This window comes from Sebastes umbrosus, chromosome 1 (genome assembly GCF_015220745.1).
Source record: "Sebastes umbrosus isolate fSebUmb1 chromosome 1, fSebUmb1.pri, whole genome shotgun sequence".
Taxonomy (NCBI): domain Eukaryota; kingdom Metazoa; phylum Chordata; class Actinopteri; order Perciformes; family Sebastidae; genus Sebastes; species Sebastes umbrosus.
Window position 1 is genome coordinate 42168363 of NC_051269.1, and position 17615 is coordinate 42185977.

The 17615-nt window shown below is 38.4% G+C and overlaps 1 protein-coding gene across 1 annotated transcript; it reads right to left on the minus strand.

Annotated features, from left to right (window-relative positions):
• Positions 1-11: 11 nt before the first annotated feature.
• cfap57 (cilia and flagella associated protein 57) lies at positions 12-12273 on the minus strand. Its single transcript, XM_037783430.1, has 21 exons — positions 11888-12273; positions 10579-10892; positions 10238-10497; positions 9589-9763; positions 9345-9497; positions 8354-8496; positions 7193-7358; positions 6979-7092; positions 6397-6609; positions 5656-5829; positions 5383-5544; positions 4981-5136; positions 4351-4444; positions 4080-4270; positions 3795-3968; positions 3491-3649; positions 3148-3291; positions 2231-2347; positions 1305-1439; positions 372-515; positions 12-241 (listed from the first exon to the last, which is right to left on the minus strand). Exons 1-21 carry the CDS (start codon positions 12042-12044, stop codon positions 68-70), a joined length of 3519 nt encoding a protein of 1172 aa, XP_037639358.1. The 5' UTR covers positions 12045-12273; the 3' UTR covers positions 12-67.
• Positions 12274-17615: the final 5342 nt, after the last annotated feature.

Here is a 17615-nt window from a genome sequence, read left to right on the forward strand (position 1 = left end):
AAGAACAATGGTTTTAAATTCAAATATATTTAATACCATCAATAATGATTATAATTATAATAATTTCTTAGTTGACGTCTTCACGTTTGGGCTCCGTTTTAGGCCCTTCCTCCGAGTGAGGTCGCGACTTGTTCGACTTCTTGAAAGTGGCCAGCTGAGCTTTGTATTCTTTGACCTGAGTCCTCACCGAACGCAGCTCCTGACGCAGGTCATTGATTTCAGTAATCAGAGCCACGTTGTCCTGCGGAGGAAACGACAATAACTGTTAGAACATCACGTCTTCAGTAAAGCTGTGCTCAGGCTTATATATTAGATATTGAATCCCTAATGACTAGTCAGAGGAATTGTCCATGCAGGGTTTTATAATTCACCTTCATGATCTTGACATAGACTTTCTCATGCTCCTCAGCAGATTTGGCGAGCCTCGTCTTGAGACTATTAACGGTCTTCTCCAGGTGATCACGCTGGCGACAGAATGCCCTCTGAATATCGTCGTCGACGCTGCTTTTCTCCACCTTTGGAAACAGCACAAGCACAAAAAGTTTGCATATTCCCCGCATTTCTTACAGTGTGTAAAACTTCAAGTTTCAATAAGACTGGAATCAAACCCCGCACCCTTACAATGAAAAAACACACGTTCGATGGTTCTTAAGCAGTTATAGTCGATCACTTTGCGGAGCACAAGACCTGTAGGATGAACTTCTAACGGATGAGTACTGGTTTCTTTTTGTTCTTATGGAGGGGGGTCAGGGATTTAAATCTATAGCACTGAAATTGTTACGTCTCATATGTAGGAAAATGTGCACCTACTGAAATCTGTGTCTGTGATAACATTTGGCGGCTGAGTTCAGGGTAAACTGTTAAATTAGCGTTGATAAATTTGGCGCTTCAGCTGCTGTCCGTGGTGCTGATCTAATGCCTCATCCACACCGGGAACATCAGGAGCGCGTGGCGGCTACGTCGTGTCGCGTGGTGGCTGTGTTATTAACGCGTCGGGTGTGAGACGTGCGTCTCATGCGGACAGTGTGGCCGCTCTAACCTGTTAACACAGACGCCGAAATAAAAAACAACAGGTAACGCAGCTACCACGCGCTCCTGACGTTCCCAGTGTGGACGAGGCTTAAGGCTGCTTTGCGGGATGGGAGTTGCATGGTGAGCCTCTCCACGGTGGCAGAGCAATTGTCTGCTTTGAAATCGTCTGGATTGGTTAGTGTCTGTGTGCACTTGTGTTTGGGGTGATGGCACAAGAAAAAAATCTGCACCAGGGCCGATCACAATTACCTATGTTATGCTGCTGCACTCACCCCATCGGTCTGCGGTACATAGCGGGCGTAGATCATCTGCACACTGTCCTTCAGTTTCCGTGGCTCCTGGATGAAGCTAGCACAGTTATGGAGGTCTGACTTGAACCGCTGAAGATGCATCTCCAAATCTTTCACCTGGCCACAGGAAAGATATCAAAAGGTTCACATTTTTTTTCACATCTATTTTATACGGAAGCCTTGAGAGGCAAGTGAGAAAAAAAATGGAGATGCATTAAATCCAATTTAAGTCTAATCTAAATACAATAGGTTTCTCTCCTGTGTTTAAGGTGAAAAATTACATTTTTCGACATATTATACTGAGACTTTTTTTCATGAAGTTTTTCAACAAACTATACTATGACTTTTTTTAATGAAATTTTTCGACAAACTATACTATGACTTTTTTTCGCAATTTTTTCACATACGTTATGACTTTTTTTCATGACATTTTTTCAACATACTATACTATGATTTTTTTTACATGAAATTTTTCAACATACTATACTATGACTTTTTTATCAAAAAATTTTTCGGCAAACTACAGACTTTTTTTCATGAAGTTTTTCGACATAATATACTACGACTATTTTTTTCAAGAAATTTTTCTACATTCTATACTGATTAATTTTACATGAAAATTTTTTGACATGCTATACTATGACTTTTTTCAAGAATTTTTTTGACATACGTTACTATGAGATTTTTACATGAAATTTTTCGACAAACTATAGTATGACTTTTTTTCTATCAGAGGTTAGTTTCATGTGAACATCCTGTCAACATTTGACATATTACATCAAATAGCTGTTAGTAGCTAATCAAAACATATTAAAGCTGAAAATGTAGTAATTACAACAGGTGTGTATCATCATATAATCCTAATAACTTGTTGCAGCATTGAAACCAAGTGTTAGTTGTGTACTCACTTTCTGCATCTCCTTGTACATCTCCTTATCACTAGTCTTCAGTTTGAGCCTCAGGTCAGAGACAGTGAGCTTCAGCTGAGTGTTGCTCTTGTCGATTTGCGCCAGCTCCTCCTCCAGCTGTCAAACAGGAAGAACATTATTTTCCATCAAGAAACTTTACAGGTGTGCAGTTGAGATCAAAATGAAGGTTGATTTCGATGATGGGTGTGGTCCGAGCGAGGGGCTAGGAAGTGGGGAAGGAGCCAGGAGCCGCTTTACAACCCTGGACCAATTTGGCATCTTAGCTGGTGTGATCCCAACGCAAGATGGTTGGTAGTTTTGCATTTTTAGCGGAGCTAGACCAGAGAAAATTTGATTAAAACAGATCAGTGATGCCGTTGCTGTTGATGCTGTTCTCACTGTTCTCCGTGAAAATTGCTGGAAGTGATCATTGATGTAGGGTGTTTTATGTGGAGTGAGCACTGTGCCAGACTCTGTTTAAAACAAGGCAAAGTGCCTTGTGTGCTGTGATTAACACACCAGTCATAATTTTGTTTTAATGAAAACTCAACTCCTGACGTACGTCACGTGTTTATCTGCATATAGAGCGAGGAAGAGAGATCCGATCACAAGTGGTCACTAGAGACACGTGTGGCGACGCATTCTGATGTCAGGTGTGAACTGACGTACTAAGAGCTGTCCACTCGTGATCGGATCATCTACGACGCCGGGCCGCAGACTCACGATGAGAAAACAATACCAGCGTCGCTGTCGCGGCTGGTTAAAAGGACAAAGCAACTTCTTAAAATGGACACATAACTAATTGATGTTCATTGTTTTTAGTAAAATGTTTTAATGAAACCTGTTCTACAGTAGAATGCTGCAGCTTTTAGAAAACATTTCCCATCATCCCCTCACACACACACACACATACAGACCTGATGGATCCGCTCCTTCTTCTCATTGATGTCATCCTGTTGAGGCTCAATCTGTTTCTTTAACTCGTTTAATTGGAAATCAAGAACAAACTTCAGCTTCTCCAGTTCCTGGTTCTTCTTCTTCAAGCTGGAGATGGTCTTATCCTGTATGTGTGAAGGGAAGATAGCGGAAGAAAGCAATTTTTATGATGAACATCAAATATTGTCTTGACTCTGCAGCAGACCAAAACCTACCATGTTTCATCAACTGCAGGTTCATGACTCTCATAATTCTATCAGGATCTTACTTTTATTTAAGTGTAATGAATATATCTATATTTTCTATCTAAAATGTTGAAGCCACCTTGTCCTGGTTGGTCTTTTCGTGTCCAGAGATCTGCCGCTTCAGGTCCTCGATGTCGCTCTCCAGGGAGCGGATCAACCCCAGCAGTCTCTGTCGCTCCTGCTTCAGCTTGTTTATGTCTGCGCTCCTGTCGTCGATCTGTCTCTGCAGACTGTAGAACTGCGATCCCACAATTGTCCACCAAAAAAAGGAAGAAGAAGAAACACAAAGAGTTGGGAGATTACATGAGAGACAGATGGGAAGAATGACGGGAAAGTTTTTCTGCAGATGCAATTAAGAAGCAGATAACAGGAGCTGCGGTCACCTTTTGTGTCATGAGACCAGTTTCTCCTTTCAGATTCGTGTTGGTCTCTTTCTCAGTGTGCAGTTTCCTCTCATACTTGATCTGGATGTCATGGATCTTCCTCTCCTCATCCTCCTCTACTTGCTTTATGATCTCTTTGAACTCACGGCTCTGCTGCTTTGCATCCTCCTGACACTGCACAAAATAAAAGTGCCGGTTTCATGTGGTGGGTTCAATCTACTTCGTATAACACTATCAGGTCCCTAAAGCTGCCTCCTCCTCCTCCTGCTGCTCCTCCTGACTGACCTGAACCAGGAGCTGAGTCTTCTCCTGCAGCTTGGCCTCGGAGAGCTCCGTCAGCTCCTCCAGGGATTGGATCTTACTCTCCTCTGCAACCTTCAGCTGTTTCTCATAGTCTTCCTGCATTCTTTGAGATTTGCGCTGAAGATCCTGGAACCTCTCATGCTCCACAATCAGCTTGTGGCTGTAGGATGACTCTGTGTGTGATTGATTGACAAACAGATTGAGGTTACGCTGTCCCGGGATTGTGCGGATACTGATCCCGTCCTCTTCTTACCTAAATCATTCAGCTCTTTTGAGTGTTTCTCGGTGACCTCTGCAGAACTCTCCTGGTGCTCACGTTCCTGCTTTTCCATCTCTGTCTTCATGGCCTGCAGGCACAGTACATGTAATGAATAGAAAAATAAAAGCCTTAAAGCTGGGGTAGGCAGTTGAGTTTTTGGCATCATTGGGCAAACATCCCATAATAACCTTTCAGCATACTGTAACTGAAGTGGTGTGAGAGAAAACTAGATTTCTGCACATGGCTCTGTTTTTTAGGCTTTAGAAAATCTAGCCTGTGACGGGATACTTTGTCGATGCACGTGCACGTCCCTTCAGATGGTAAAAGCCTGATTCAACAGCGGAAAATCCATTTGGAAAAGTTGCTATTCCAGCATTGGCAACAACTGCCTACATTAGTACCCAAATGTAAGTACTTGTACTTGGTCTGAAAAAAGTGGTATCGGTGCATCCCTAATTCAAATCCCGCAAATATGTTATCAATACTGTTAATTCTTTAAAAACATACCACTAGAAAGTAATGAAGTGATGTTATTAGTCTTAGTAATTAAATACAGGCATTGTTGGTTTCCGATAACTTTAACGGTATCTAGTATATGTGTAGTGGAGCTGTCTGGTAGGTAACCTGTTGCGTTGTTTTCAGAGACTCTATCTGCTGCGTAAACTTGTCAGAAAGCTCCTTCATCTTCTCGTTGTAGCTCATGTCCTTCAGGCGGAGCTGGTACTCGTTCTCCATCTGCAGCTCCTCCAGACGCATCTTCAGCTCCAGCATGTTCTGGTTCTGCAACACAGACAGACGGGAACTTGGATATTGATGTTAGATGTCCCTATAATGTAACTAACCACTTGCAATGTGATTATTATGTGCTGCAATAGAAAAATGTCATCCATTTATTAAAAATACTGTGTATTTCCAACTCATGTTAATATAGTGTCCACTCGTCATCTCAGCATGTTTCATCCTACCATTAATAACTGAGACATATGCAAATAAAATGGCCTAACGCAGTCGCACACACACACAGACCTTCTCCTCCAGGTCTGACTTGGTGACGAGGATCTCTTCAGTGTGGATGATCTTCCTGTTGCTCTTCAGTCCTCGGCCCTCCTTATCGATGACCTTCCACATCAACAGGCAGCCGTCTTCAGACGCCGTCAGCAGGAACTGATCGTCTAACGTGATCGCCATCTGAGGACACACAAAGTTATTAGTTAGTCAGACCTTTTTTCTAGATATAATTAGTTTGACATGAGAGATTATTTCTCCCAATAGTCCGGTATTCAAAGATGAAGACCAAACCTTGGTGATGGGGCCGCAGTGAGCCTGGTACATGATCCATTCCTTCTGGATAGGTAACGGGTATTTAACGGCTCTGATGGTTCCAGTGGAAGTCCCGGTGAAGACGACCCTACCAGAGTGAGACACTGCCACAGCGGTGTGAGCTACTGAATCAGCAGGAAGCTCCCTCAGGACCTGTGGAACCAATGAAATACTCAACTGGGAGGACAACAACAATAATGAATTCACTAAAATAGAGTACATCTATAGTGCAGAGGAATGTGCGAGAAGAAGGTTATGGCCTTTAAATGAACAGTGTCACGCATTTCGGGGGATCTATTGGCAGAAATGGAATATAATATTAATAAGTGTTTTCTTTAGTGTATAAACACCTAAACTAAGTGTACATACGGAGCGGGTCCTCTTCACGGAGCAGGGCGCCATGCTTCTACAGTAGTAATTGACTATGTGTAGTGTGAAAGGTATCACTCGTAGGGATGAATCCACAGAATTATCACCCAACTATGCAGTTGCCCTCAGCTTTACAGAGCGTTTTAGCGTCTTGTTCTCAGCTCGCCTGAAGGCATACGATGACTAATAAAACCCTTTTTAATTGCACCCGCAACTGCTTTTGGAAAATGCCTGTAAAACAAATAGTCTCATATTGTTCCTAAAACTTCCTTCCTTCATGAACAACATATTTAGCTCATTATACTTGATGGAAACTCAAAAGAGATCCAGTAGTGTGTTGTTCCTACTGACCTGACAATCTTGGATCTCCTTCAGCATGAGGTCTGTTCCCACAGCCAGGATGGTTTTGCAGTCTGAAGAGAAGGCGACGTCGGTGTAGCTGCAGGATTGGAGGACGCTCTCAGACTCACGCTTGCCGGTCTGCGTGTTCCACTCGTACACCGCGCCGTCCATCCCGCACGACACCAGCCGGCTGTCGTCCAGGCTCCATTCAACGCCTCGCACCTGCAAAAAAAAAAAAAGTTTGTACTGTACTATCTCCTTTTGGAGAGGCATGGTTAAAGGGATAGTCTGTGGGTATTTTGAAGTTGGGATGTATGAGGTACGAGAAGTCTTTACTTTTTTCATGTCCGTAACATATTCTACAGATATCCATCGCCTGTCTGTTTATCGAAACTGAGAGCGTTGCCGTCCGTCATCTACTGTAGATAACACACTGACTATGGAGAAGTACCTCATACAACCCCACTGAGAAACACCCAAACTATCCCTTTAAAGCTGACTAATTGTATGACAAATATGACCACTCTCTCTGACTTTGGACACGTGCCCTCATTCCACATGCTGTATGATACTCTCTCCTGCCTGACTCACCTTCCCATTGTGGCCCTTCAGATTGAGGATGTTCTCAAAAGAGGTGACAGAGTAGATGTGGATGACGTTTCCATTGACGGCTGCAAACATGTGGCCACCGTTGCTAAAAGCACACTAAAGTGTGGAGAGAGAAAGTGAAAAAAGTACATCATGTGGCTGTGATATCAGCAATTTTAGACGCACTGTGTAAACACACAATCAACATATAACCCACCTCTCTGCAGCCGCGCACGGTGAACTCCTTGAAGGTGCGGATGTCATCGATAAGCAGGTTCATCAGCCTGAGTTTGTCTGAGAAGCCCACCAGGATGAAGAGGCCGGTGGGGTGCAGAGCCACGCTGTACGCCTCCTCCTGGAACTCCTTGTACAGCTCCAACACTCTGGGGACGATTCACAGAGAGAGAGGCAATGAAGAGACACAGTAGCATGTCCGGACTTAGGACTGCAAAAGGATCCACTCTTTTCCTCCCTCAGGGTGTTTAATTAAACTTAAGCATGCGGTATAATACACAGTGACCCAACTTATTTATATGTGTATGACTCAAAAGAACAATGCCTAAGACTGTGTGGAGAAATTAAGAAAATACTAGGGCTGTCAGAATGTCAAATTAAACGTGATTATAACTAATTTGTTTTAACGCCACTAATTTCTTTAACGCATTAATGCAACTTGTGGTCACGATCTTTGAGAGGTTGTAGCGGCCTTAAAGCTAGAGTAAAGATGTTGTCATCATATGAAACTAGAAAAGCTAAAGAATCCATCGGTACCAACCATGTCAGACTAGCTTGACGCGAAGGAAGTTAAATAACGCTCAAAACTTATGCTCAATGTTGGAGAGGAAAAACTGGCATGGTCATTTTCAAAGGGACTTGACCTCTGACCTCCAGATCAGTGAATGGGTTCTATGGGTACCCACGAGTCTCCCCTTTACAGACATGCCCACTTTATGATAATCACATGCCGTTTGGGTCAAGTCATAGTCAAGTCAGCACACTGACACACTGACAGCTGTTGTTGCCTGTTGGGCTGCAGTTTGCCATGTTATGATTGGAGCATATTGTTTAATGCTAAATGCAGTACCTGTGAGGGTTTCTGGATCAATATCTGTCATTGTTTTGTGTTGTTAACTGATTTACAATAATAAATATATACATACATTTGCATAAAGCAGCATATTTGTCCACTCCTATGTTGATAAGAGTATTAAACACTTGACTAATCTCCCTTTAAGGTTCATTTTGAAAAGATAAAAAAAATTGAAATGAATTTGTGATTAATCGCGATAAAATATTTTAATCGATTGACAGCCCTAGAAAATACATCACTCGACATAAACAAAACAGCAATGGGCTTGGGTGTGATTTTGTCTCTTACTTTGTTTCATAGTTCCAGATGCGGACGGAGTGGTCCAGAGAGCTGGTGGCTACCAGCGGCTTTCGAATGCAGACAGACAAACCAGTGATGGACTTAGAGTGGAAGGACTGCGACAGGAACTCAAAATGATGCATGTGATCCTCCTGATGGATATAGAGTTACACAAAAAGGTTGATATGGACTAAGGATATAAAGTCCAGGGGAAGTAAAAAACATGAGGGAAAGAAGGACAATGGAGGAAGACAAGGGGGAGAATGTACCAAGGAAGCAATGGAAGGTGGAGAAGAGACAAACAGGCATGAGAGAAAGACTTAAAACCATCCAAGCAGTTATGTGAGGCTGTATTAAAAATCAACAACATGATTGTAATGACAGTACTAACATGCTGATGTAAAGCAGGTGCAATGTTTACCACATTGCCATCCACAGAGCCACGCAGCAAGCATGGCTAAAGAGAAACTAGAAAAGAAAACTGCAGCAGAGTGCAGATCTCGTGTGTCTCTCTCCCCTCCCAAACAAAGAAGAGAATCTAACTCAATGAGGGGGGATTTATTCATCTTGTATCGTACCTATGCTCCGGTTCAAAATGAGACCAAACGTTTCTGTGGATGTCAGTTTTTTGAGCCACAACAAAGCTCAAGATGTGGCCTGCAACAGACTAGGTAAGGCTTGTTTTCAGCCTAGCAGATTGTTCAGGCCTCTAACCTAAAACCCCAAAATGATCATTATGAACGTAAACAGAGTGCGTTCAGGCAGGTAGGTTTATTACAGTCCTGCGACAGCCAGAGATATCTGATTTTTTTATTTTTTTTGTCAAAGCATTTGATTTATTGATTGCTGTCAGGATGGCCAAAACAGTGCAGGTCAACCGTCCGTGTTTTTCTAGAGCCCTCTGCATTGGTACCCCGCAGTGGTCTCATTGAAATGAATGAGGAGGCTGTGTTTTTTTTACACAGTCTGCTAGTGGTGGTGCTGGTCGAGGTGACTGTACCTTGTTGATCTCCACAGAGGACAGGCTGAAGCTGTACAGCTGTCCTCTGTCCGTGCTGATGGCAAGAGTCTCCTCTGCTGGACTGATGCACACAGTGTCAATCTCCTGGCATTCAGCCGAGGTCAGCTCGTTGCTGCATGGGTCTGGTGGGATCTGACAGCAAAGAATACACATATGATCACTCTGAAGCAATATACATATACACAGAGCCTGCAGTAGCACTGTCAGCTGCATGAACATTTACCCGTATCTCTCTGCTTTTTCTGTAACCGTCCTCCTCGTTCTTTTCAAAAAGACAGACGGTGCCGGACCCCAAAGAGCATGCAAAGCCCTTGGAGTAGGACAGAATGGCTGTGATGCGAGGCACATTGGGACCTTCATTCACGTCAGTGTCTTTGATCTTCTTCATCTCCACTTGCCTGTGGAAAAAAAACAAAAAACAGGGAGATTCAGCAAAAACAAACAGATCAGTCAAGGATAAACCAAAACCATATTAATGAATTGGCTTGATTGAAGGAATCTATGACCAAGCAGGGAGTCTACTGCATCACCACTATACCCATAACCACAGTAACAATGTTGTTCATGGTTTTATTTCTAGTGAGATTAACAAAACACTCTTACAAAACAAAGATTTTCATCTTTCAGCTACATCTCATGATCTTCATCAGTTGTCTTCACGTGAGAGCAGTGAAGAATCACTTCATTGTTAGTGTTTCAGTAGGATTTGTTGGGAATAAACAGTGTATATAATCTATGAATTAAATAAAACTAATTTAGATTAACTCTCATCCGGCCTATCCTGCACATTTACTGTATGTGACCTATAAGTTTATAAAACAATCTGTGGATAAACAACGTTAACACAGTATTAATGTGGTCCAACTTCTGACCTGTCGGACTGCTCCTGAAAAGACTTAGAAGCCGTGTTAATCTCTCTACGAAGGTCTCCAGACTCAAACACCAGCAGCCTGCCCGTGTCCGTCCCAGCGATCACCCGCTCCTCCGTCATCCAGGTATGACACAGGAAGTTGATGGACTCCACCTTTGCGGAGCTGCTCTGTTTCAGGGCTCCCTCTGCGTAGCGGAACAGCTTGAACACACCGGTTCCACTCACACAGAGCTGCATGTTGTTGTGAGGGTTGAAGCTGACCTGATGGGACATCAATGAAATAGTTCAGTTGGCTGCACATACAAGAGCTGTGGCTGCGTCGATACAGCATGAATGACTCACCTGGGTGACGGCGTTATTTGAGTTACTGGTCTTCATTGTTGCCAGGACTTTCTGTTTTTCCCAAAGCCAGAAGATGAGCGTCCACTCCGGGCCACCCGTTTGGCCGATCAGGTACTTGGAATCGGGGGAGAAAGCCATGCATACAAACTCTTGAACAGGCACGTCTCCTGCAGTCAGAACTTTCCTCTTTCTGCCCTGCTCATGCTGCAGGTCGAACACTGTGACGGTGGCCTTCTCACCGCGCTCTGACACCGCCAGGTAACGCCGGTTGGCACTGATGGCCAGAGCACGCATGCCCTGGCTTTTCTCTGAGCCTGTTGAGAAAAATCAAAGGAATGCCATAGGACTAATACCAGAGGCTGGACCAAGTCATTGTTTTGCAAGTCACTAGTAATGGGGAGCCCATGTGGGACCAACTTAGTTGATCCAAGTGGTCCCCAGATAAGATGCCCATTTTGGGCCCATACCCACTTGGTACCCAGGGTCAGCATAACCCATGTGGGGCCCACATAACCATGTTGGCTGGGTAGAGCACATAGGCTACTATTTAATCTTTGGTTTTGAGGGAAGGTATCAAGTATTTTCAAGTCAAAAGGCTCAAATCATTTGTGTTAAAGGTCCCATGTCATGCTCACTTTCAGTTTCATACTTGTAATTTGTGTTTCTACTAGAACATGTTTACATGCTGTAATGTTAAAAAAAACTTTATTTTCCTCGTACTGTCTGTCTGAATATACCTGTATTTACCCTCTGTCTGAAACGCTCCGTTTTAGTGCATTTCAACGGAATTGCAATGGAATTGTTTGAACAGTTTGGGTCCATGTTTTTACTTCCTGTCAGCTGATGTTATTCATATCCACTGCAACAGGAAATAAACTGGGACACATTTAGAAAGTTTACATTTAAAACCGCGTAATGGTCTATATATTGTATATTTGTGACATCACAAATGGACAGAAATCCAAACGAGTTGTTTCAAACGCGCAATTTCAAATACGGGCTGTGTGTATTTCTCCGTGTATTGAACGTTTTGATAGTTTAACAGTATTTATAAAGCACTTAAACCTGCTTTATAATGTAAAAGACCTGAAAATCTCACATTTTACAATATGGGACCTTTAAAGTCCAAGTTGAGTCTCTTTTGATTTTGTCAAGTCAAGTCTAAATACATGTGTTTGTAATTGGAGTCTGTATAACAGGCCTATGATCACATGATCTAACCTAACCAGAAGCTCACTGAAGGTACATCATTAGCCAGGTTAGCCTGCTTCAATTCCTCAAAACAAACGTTTCAAAAGCTTCAACTCACCTGGAATGAACCTCTGAAATCTCTGGGTGGTGTTATAACACACACAGCTGTTCCCAGCGGGGAAAACCACCGTGTGTTCATCACAGAAACACAGGTTGTTGTTCACACCTGTCCGCAGGCCGAATAAGAAATGAGACTGAGCCACAACAGACGACATTATTCAACTTTTCACAGTTTAAAGTTGTTTTTTAAGCTGCGAACAAACTATAGAGTTGATAAAATCTACAAAAAAATTCTCCGCACATGCATTAAACTAGTTGTAAAGCCAGAAAGGTGAACAGTGAGTAAAACACAGCAGGTGTGCTAGTAGTAGTGTGATGAGAGTCTCGTCGCTAGGCAACCTGGGAGATCTCGCGAGAACTTGAGAACTATTTACACTATTTTTCTTTCTCCATCCACCATATCATGACAGCTTTTGTGTTTGTTTCCTCCGTCTTTTTGTCTTTTCCCTGTCAATGTGCCATAAATTACCTGGCAAACTACCTGGTTAACCTTGTTTCCCTTCTAATTCAGGAAATCCGCTTCTTTCTTAACGAAATCTCGCGATATTTCGCAAGGTTGCCTAGCGACGCATCTTAACTAACTGAGCTCTGTCTAGTGATGGACTGTAAAGAAGTTGGGTTGATTTACTAGATTCACATGATTTGAGTCAAGTGATTCACATGATTTGTTATTTCAGAGTTATTTTTGCCATAGGTTTATTTTATCAATAGTTTAATTTAAAATCAATACACAGGCTAGATAAGACCTGGGAGCCTTAAAGTAACCATGTTTATTTCCATTGAATTTGTGGCATGTCTTGATAAACCACAGTGAAGGTGTCAATAAGTAAATAATAATAATAATACATTTTATTTATATAGCGCTTTTCTGGATACTCAAAGACACTTTACACAGATAAAATTATCATAAAAAATATAAACACACAATATTAATTACACATTAAAAGTAGTTCTAAAAAAATAATAAGTAAATAATAAATAAGGTCTATGATTCTAAATTAGAAAAGTTCTGATCTTTCAGGAATAGACGTGGTTTTAAATATTAATAACTATCACATACTGTGTAGGCTAAAAAAAGATCTGAAAAATGTTGGACAAAAAAGTCTGAAAAAAAAGATCTGAAAAATGTCCGAAAAAAAGTCTGAAAAAAAAAATCTGAAAAATGTCGGACAAAAAAAGTCTGAAAAAAAGAATCTGAAAAATGTTGGACAAAAAAGTCTGAAAAAAAAGATCTGAAAAATGTCCGAAAAAAAGTCTGAAAAAAAAGATCTGAAAAATGTCGGACAAAGAAAGTCTGAAAAAAAAGTTCTGAAAAAAGTCTGAAAAAGGTGTGAAAAAATGTCTGAAAAAAAAATCTGAAAAACGTCGGACAAAAAGTCTGAAAAAAAAGATGTGAAAAAATGTCCGAGAAAAAGTCTAAAAAAAAAGATCTGAAAAATGTCCGAAAAAAAGTCTGAAAAAAAAAATCTGAAAAATGTTGGACAAAAAAAGTCTGAAAAGAAAAATCTGAAAAATGTTGGACAAAAAAAGTCTGAAAAGAAAAATCTGAAAAATGTTGGACAAAAAAGTCTGAAAAAAAGATCTGAAAAATGTCCGAGAAAAAGTCTAAAAAAAAAGATCTGAAAAATGTCGGACAAAGAAAGTCTGAAAAAAAAGTTCTGAAAAAAGTCTGAAAAAAAATTCTGAAAAAAGAGATCTGAACAATGTCGGACAAAAAAAGTCTGAAAAAAAAGATCTGAAAAAAAGCAAATGTGAAAAAATGTCCAAAAAAAAAAATCTGAAAAATGTTGGACAAAAAAGTCTGAAAAAAAAGATCTGAAAAATGTCCAAAAAAAAGTCTGAAAAAAAAGATCTGAAAAATGTCCAAAAAAAAGTCTGAAAAAAAAGATCTGAAAAATGTCGGACAAAGAAAGTCTGAAAAAAAAGTCTGAAAAAAGAGATCTGAACGATGTCGGACAAAAAAAGTCTGAAAAGAAAGATCTGAAAAAAAGTCTGAAAAAGGTGTGAAAAAAATGTCTGAAAAAAAAATCTGAAAAACGTCGGACAAAAAAGTCTGAAAAAATGTCAGAAAAAAAAGTCTGAAAAATGTCCTAAACAAAGGATCTGAAAAATGTCTGAAAGAAAAGTCTGAAAAAAAAGATCTGAAAAATGTCGGACAAAAAAGTCTGAAAAAACAAATGTGAAAAAATGTCAGAATAAAAAATCTGAAAAACGTTCGACAAAAGAAAAGAAAGAAAAAGATCTGAAAAAAATTCCGAAAAAAAGTCTGAAAAAAGATCAGATAAATTTCGACCCAAAAAATTCTGAAAAAAAAAGATCTGAAAAATGTCGGACAAAAAAAGTCCGAAAAAAAAGATCTGAAAAATGTCCGAAAAAAAAGATCTGATAAATGTCGGACAAAAAAAGTCTGAAAAAAAAGATCTGAAAAATATCAGACAAAAAAGTCTGACAAAAAAAATCTGAAAAATGTCGGACAAAAAAAGTCTGAAAAGAAAGATCGGAAAAATGTCGGACAAAAAAGATCTGAAAAAAAAGATCTGAAAAATGTCCAAAAAAAAGTCTGAAAAAAAAGATCTGAAAAATGTCGGACAAAGAACGTCTGAAAAAAAAGTTCTGAAAAAAGTCTGAAAAAAAAGTCTGAAAAAAGAGATCTGAACAATGTCGGACAAAAAAAGTCTGAAAAGAAAGATCTGAAAAAAAGTCTGAAAAAGGTGTGAAAAAAATGTCTGAAAAAAAAATCTGAAAAACGTCGGACAAAAAAGTCTGAAAAAAAAGATGTGAAAAAATGTCAGAAAAAAAAGTCTGAAAAATGTCAGAAACAAAAGATCTGAAAAATGTCTGAAAGAAAAGTCTGAAAAAAAAGATCTGAAAAATGTCGGACAAAAAAGTCTGAAAAAACAAATGTGAAAAAATGTCAGAATAAAAAATCTGAAAAACGTTCGACAAAAAAGTCTGAAGAAAAAGATCTGAAAAAAATTTCGAAAAAAAGTCTGAAAAAGATCAGATAAATTTCGACCCAAAAAATTCTGAAAAAAAAAGATCTGAAAAATGTCGGACAAAAAAAGTCCAAAAAAAAAGATCTGAAAAATGTCCGAAAAAAAAGATCTGATAAATGTCGGACAAAAAAAGTCTGAAAAAAAAGATCTGAAAAATATCAGACAAAAAAGTCTGACAAAAAAAATCTGAAAAATGTCGGACAAAAAAAGATCTGAAAAATATCAGACAAAAAAGTCTGACAAAAAAAATCTGAAAAATGTCGGAAAAAAAGATCTGAAAAAAAAGATCTGAAAAATGTCCAAAAAAAAGTCTGAAAAAAAAGATCTGAAAAATGTCGGACAAAGAACGTCTGAAAAAAAAGTTCTGAAAAAAGTCTGAAAAAAAAGTCTGAAAAAAGAGATCTGAACAATGTCGGACAAAAAAAGTCTGAAAAGAAAGATCTGAAAAAAAGTCTGAAAAAGGTGTGAAAAAAATGTCTGAAAAAAAAATCTGAAAAACGTCGGACAAAAAAGTCTGAAAAAAAAGATGTGAAAAAATGTCAGAAAAAAAAGTCTGAAAAATGTCAGAAACAAAAGATCTGAAAAATGTCTGAAAGAAAAGTCTGAAAAAAAAGATCTGAAAAATGTCGGACAAAAAAGTCTGAAAAAACAAATGTGAAAAAATGTCAGAATAAAAAATCTGAAAAACGTTCGACAAAAAAGTCTGAAGAAAAAGATCTGAAAAAAATTTCGAAAAAAAGTCTGAAAAAAGATCAGATAAATTTCGACCCAAAAAATTCTGAAAAAAAAAGATCTGAAAAATGTCGGACAAAAAAAGTCCGAAAAAAAAGATCTGAAAAATGTCCAAAAAAAAAGATCTGATAAATGTCGGACAAAAAAAGTCTGAAAAAAAAGATCTGAAAAATGTCCGAGAAAAAGTCTAAAAAAAAAGATCTGAAAAATGTCCGAAAAAAAGTCTGAAAAAAAAAATCTGAAAAATGTCGGACAAAAAAAGTCTGAAAAAAAAAACCCTGAAAAATGTCCGAAAAAAAAGTCTGAAAGAAAAAGTTCTGAAAAGAAAGATCGGAAAAACGTCGGACAAAAAAGTCTGAAAAAAAAAAGATCTGAAAAATGTCGGACAAAAAAGTCTGAAAAAAAAAATGTGAACAAATTTCCAAAAAAAAAAATCTGAAAAACGTCGGACAAAAAAGATCTGAAAAAAAAGATCTGAAAAATGTCGGACAAAAAAGTCTGAAAGAAAAAGTTCTGAAAAGAAAGATCGGAAAAATGTCGGACAAAAAAGTCTGAAAAAAAAGATGTGAAAAACTTTCCGAAAAAAAATATCTGAAAAACGTCGGACAAAAAAGTCTGAAAAAAAAAGATCTGAAAAATGTCGGACAAAAAAGTCTGAAAAAAAAAATGTGAACAAATTTCCGAAAAAAAAAATCTGAAAAACGTCAGACAAAAAAGATCTGAAAAAAAAGATCTGAAAAATGTCGGACAAAAAAGTCTGACAAAATAAATCTGAAAAATGTCCGAAAAAAAAGTCGGAAAAAAGTCGGAAATAAAAGATCTGAAAAATGTCCGAAAGAAAAGTCTGAAAAAAAAGATCTGAAAAATGTCGGACAAAAAAAGTCTGAAAAAAGATCTGAAAAATGTCCGAGAAAAAGTCTAAAAAAAAAGATCTGAAAAATGTCGGACAAAGAAAGTCTGAAAAAAAAGTTCTGAAAAAAGTCTGAAAAAAAATTCTGAAAAAAGAGATCTGAACAATGTCGGACAAAAAAAGTCTGAAAAAAAAGATCTGAAAAAAAGCAAATCTGAAAAAAAGTCTGAAAAAAAAAATCTGAAAAATGTTGGACAAAAAAGTCTGAAAAAAAAGATCTGAAAAATGTCCGAAAAAAAGTCTGAAAAAAAAGATCTGAAAAATGTCGGACAAAGAAAGTCTGAAAAAAAAGTTCTGAAAAAAGTCTGAAAAAAAAGTCTGAAAAGAAAGATCTGAAAAAAAGTCTGAAAAAGGTGTGAAAAAATGTCTGAAAAAAAAATCTGAAAAACGTCGGACAAAAAAGTCTGAAAAAAAAGATGTGAAAAAATGTCCGAAAAAAAAGATCTGATAAATGTCGGACAAAAAAAGTCTGAAAAATGTCCGAAAAAAAAGTCTGAAAAAAAAGATCTGAAAAATGTCGGACAAAAAAGTCTGAAAAAACAAATGTGAAAAAATGTCAGAAAAAAAAATCTGAAAAACGTTCGACAAAAAAGTCTGAAAAAAAAGATCTGAAAAAATTTCCGAAAAAAAGTCTGAAAAAAAGATTAGATAAATGTCGACCAAAAACATTCTGAAAAAAAAATCTGAAAAATGTTGGACAAAAAAAGTCTGAAAAAAAAGATCTGAAAAATGTTGGACAAAAAAGTCTGGAAAAAAAGTCTGAAAAAAAAAATCTGAAAAATGTCGGACAAAGAAAGTCTGAAAAAAAAGTTCTGAAAAAAGTCTGAAAAAAAAGTCTGAAAAAAGAGATCTGAAAAATGTCAGACAAAGAAAGTCTGAAAAAAAAGTTCTGAAAAAATGTTTGAAAAAAATGTCTGAAAAAAAAGATCTGAAAAACGTCGGACAAAAAAGTCTCAAAAAAAAAAAATATGAAAAATTTCCGAAACAAAAGATCTGAAAAATGTCGGAGAAAAAAGTCTGAAAAAAAAGATCTGAAAAAAATGTCTGAAAAAAAAGATCTGATAAATGTCGGACAAAAATAGATCTGA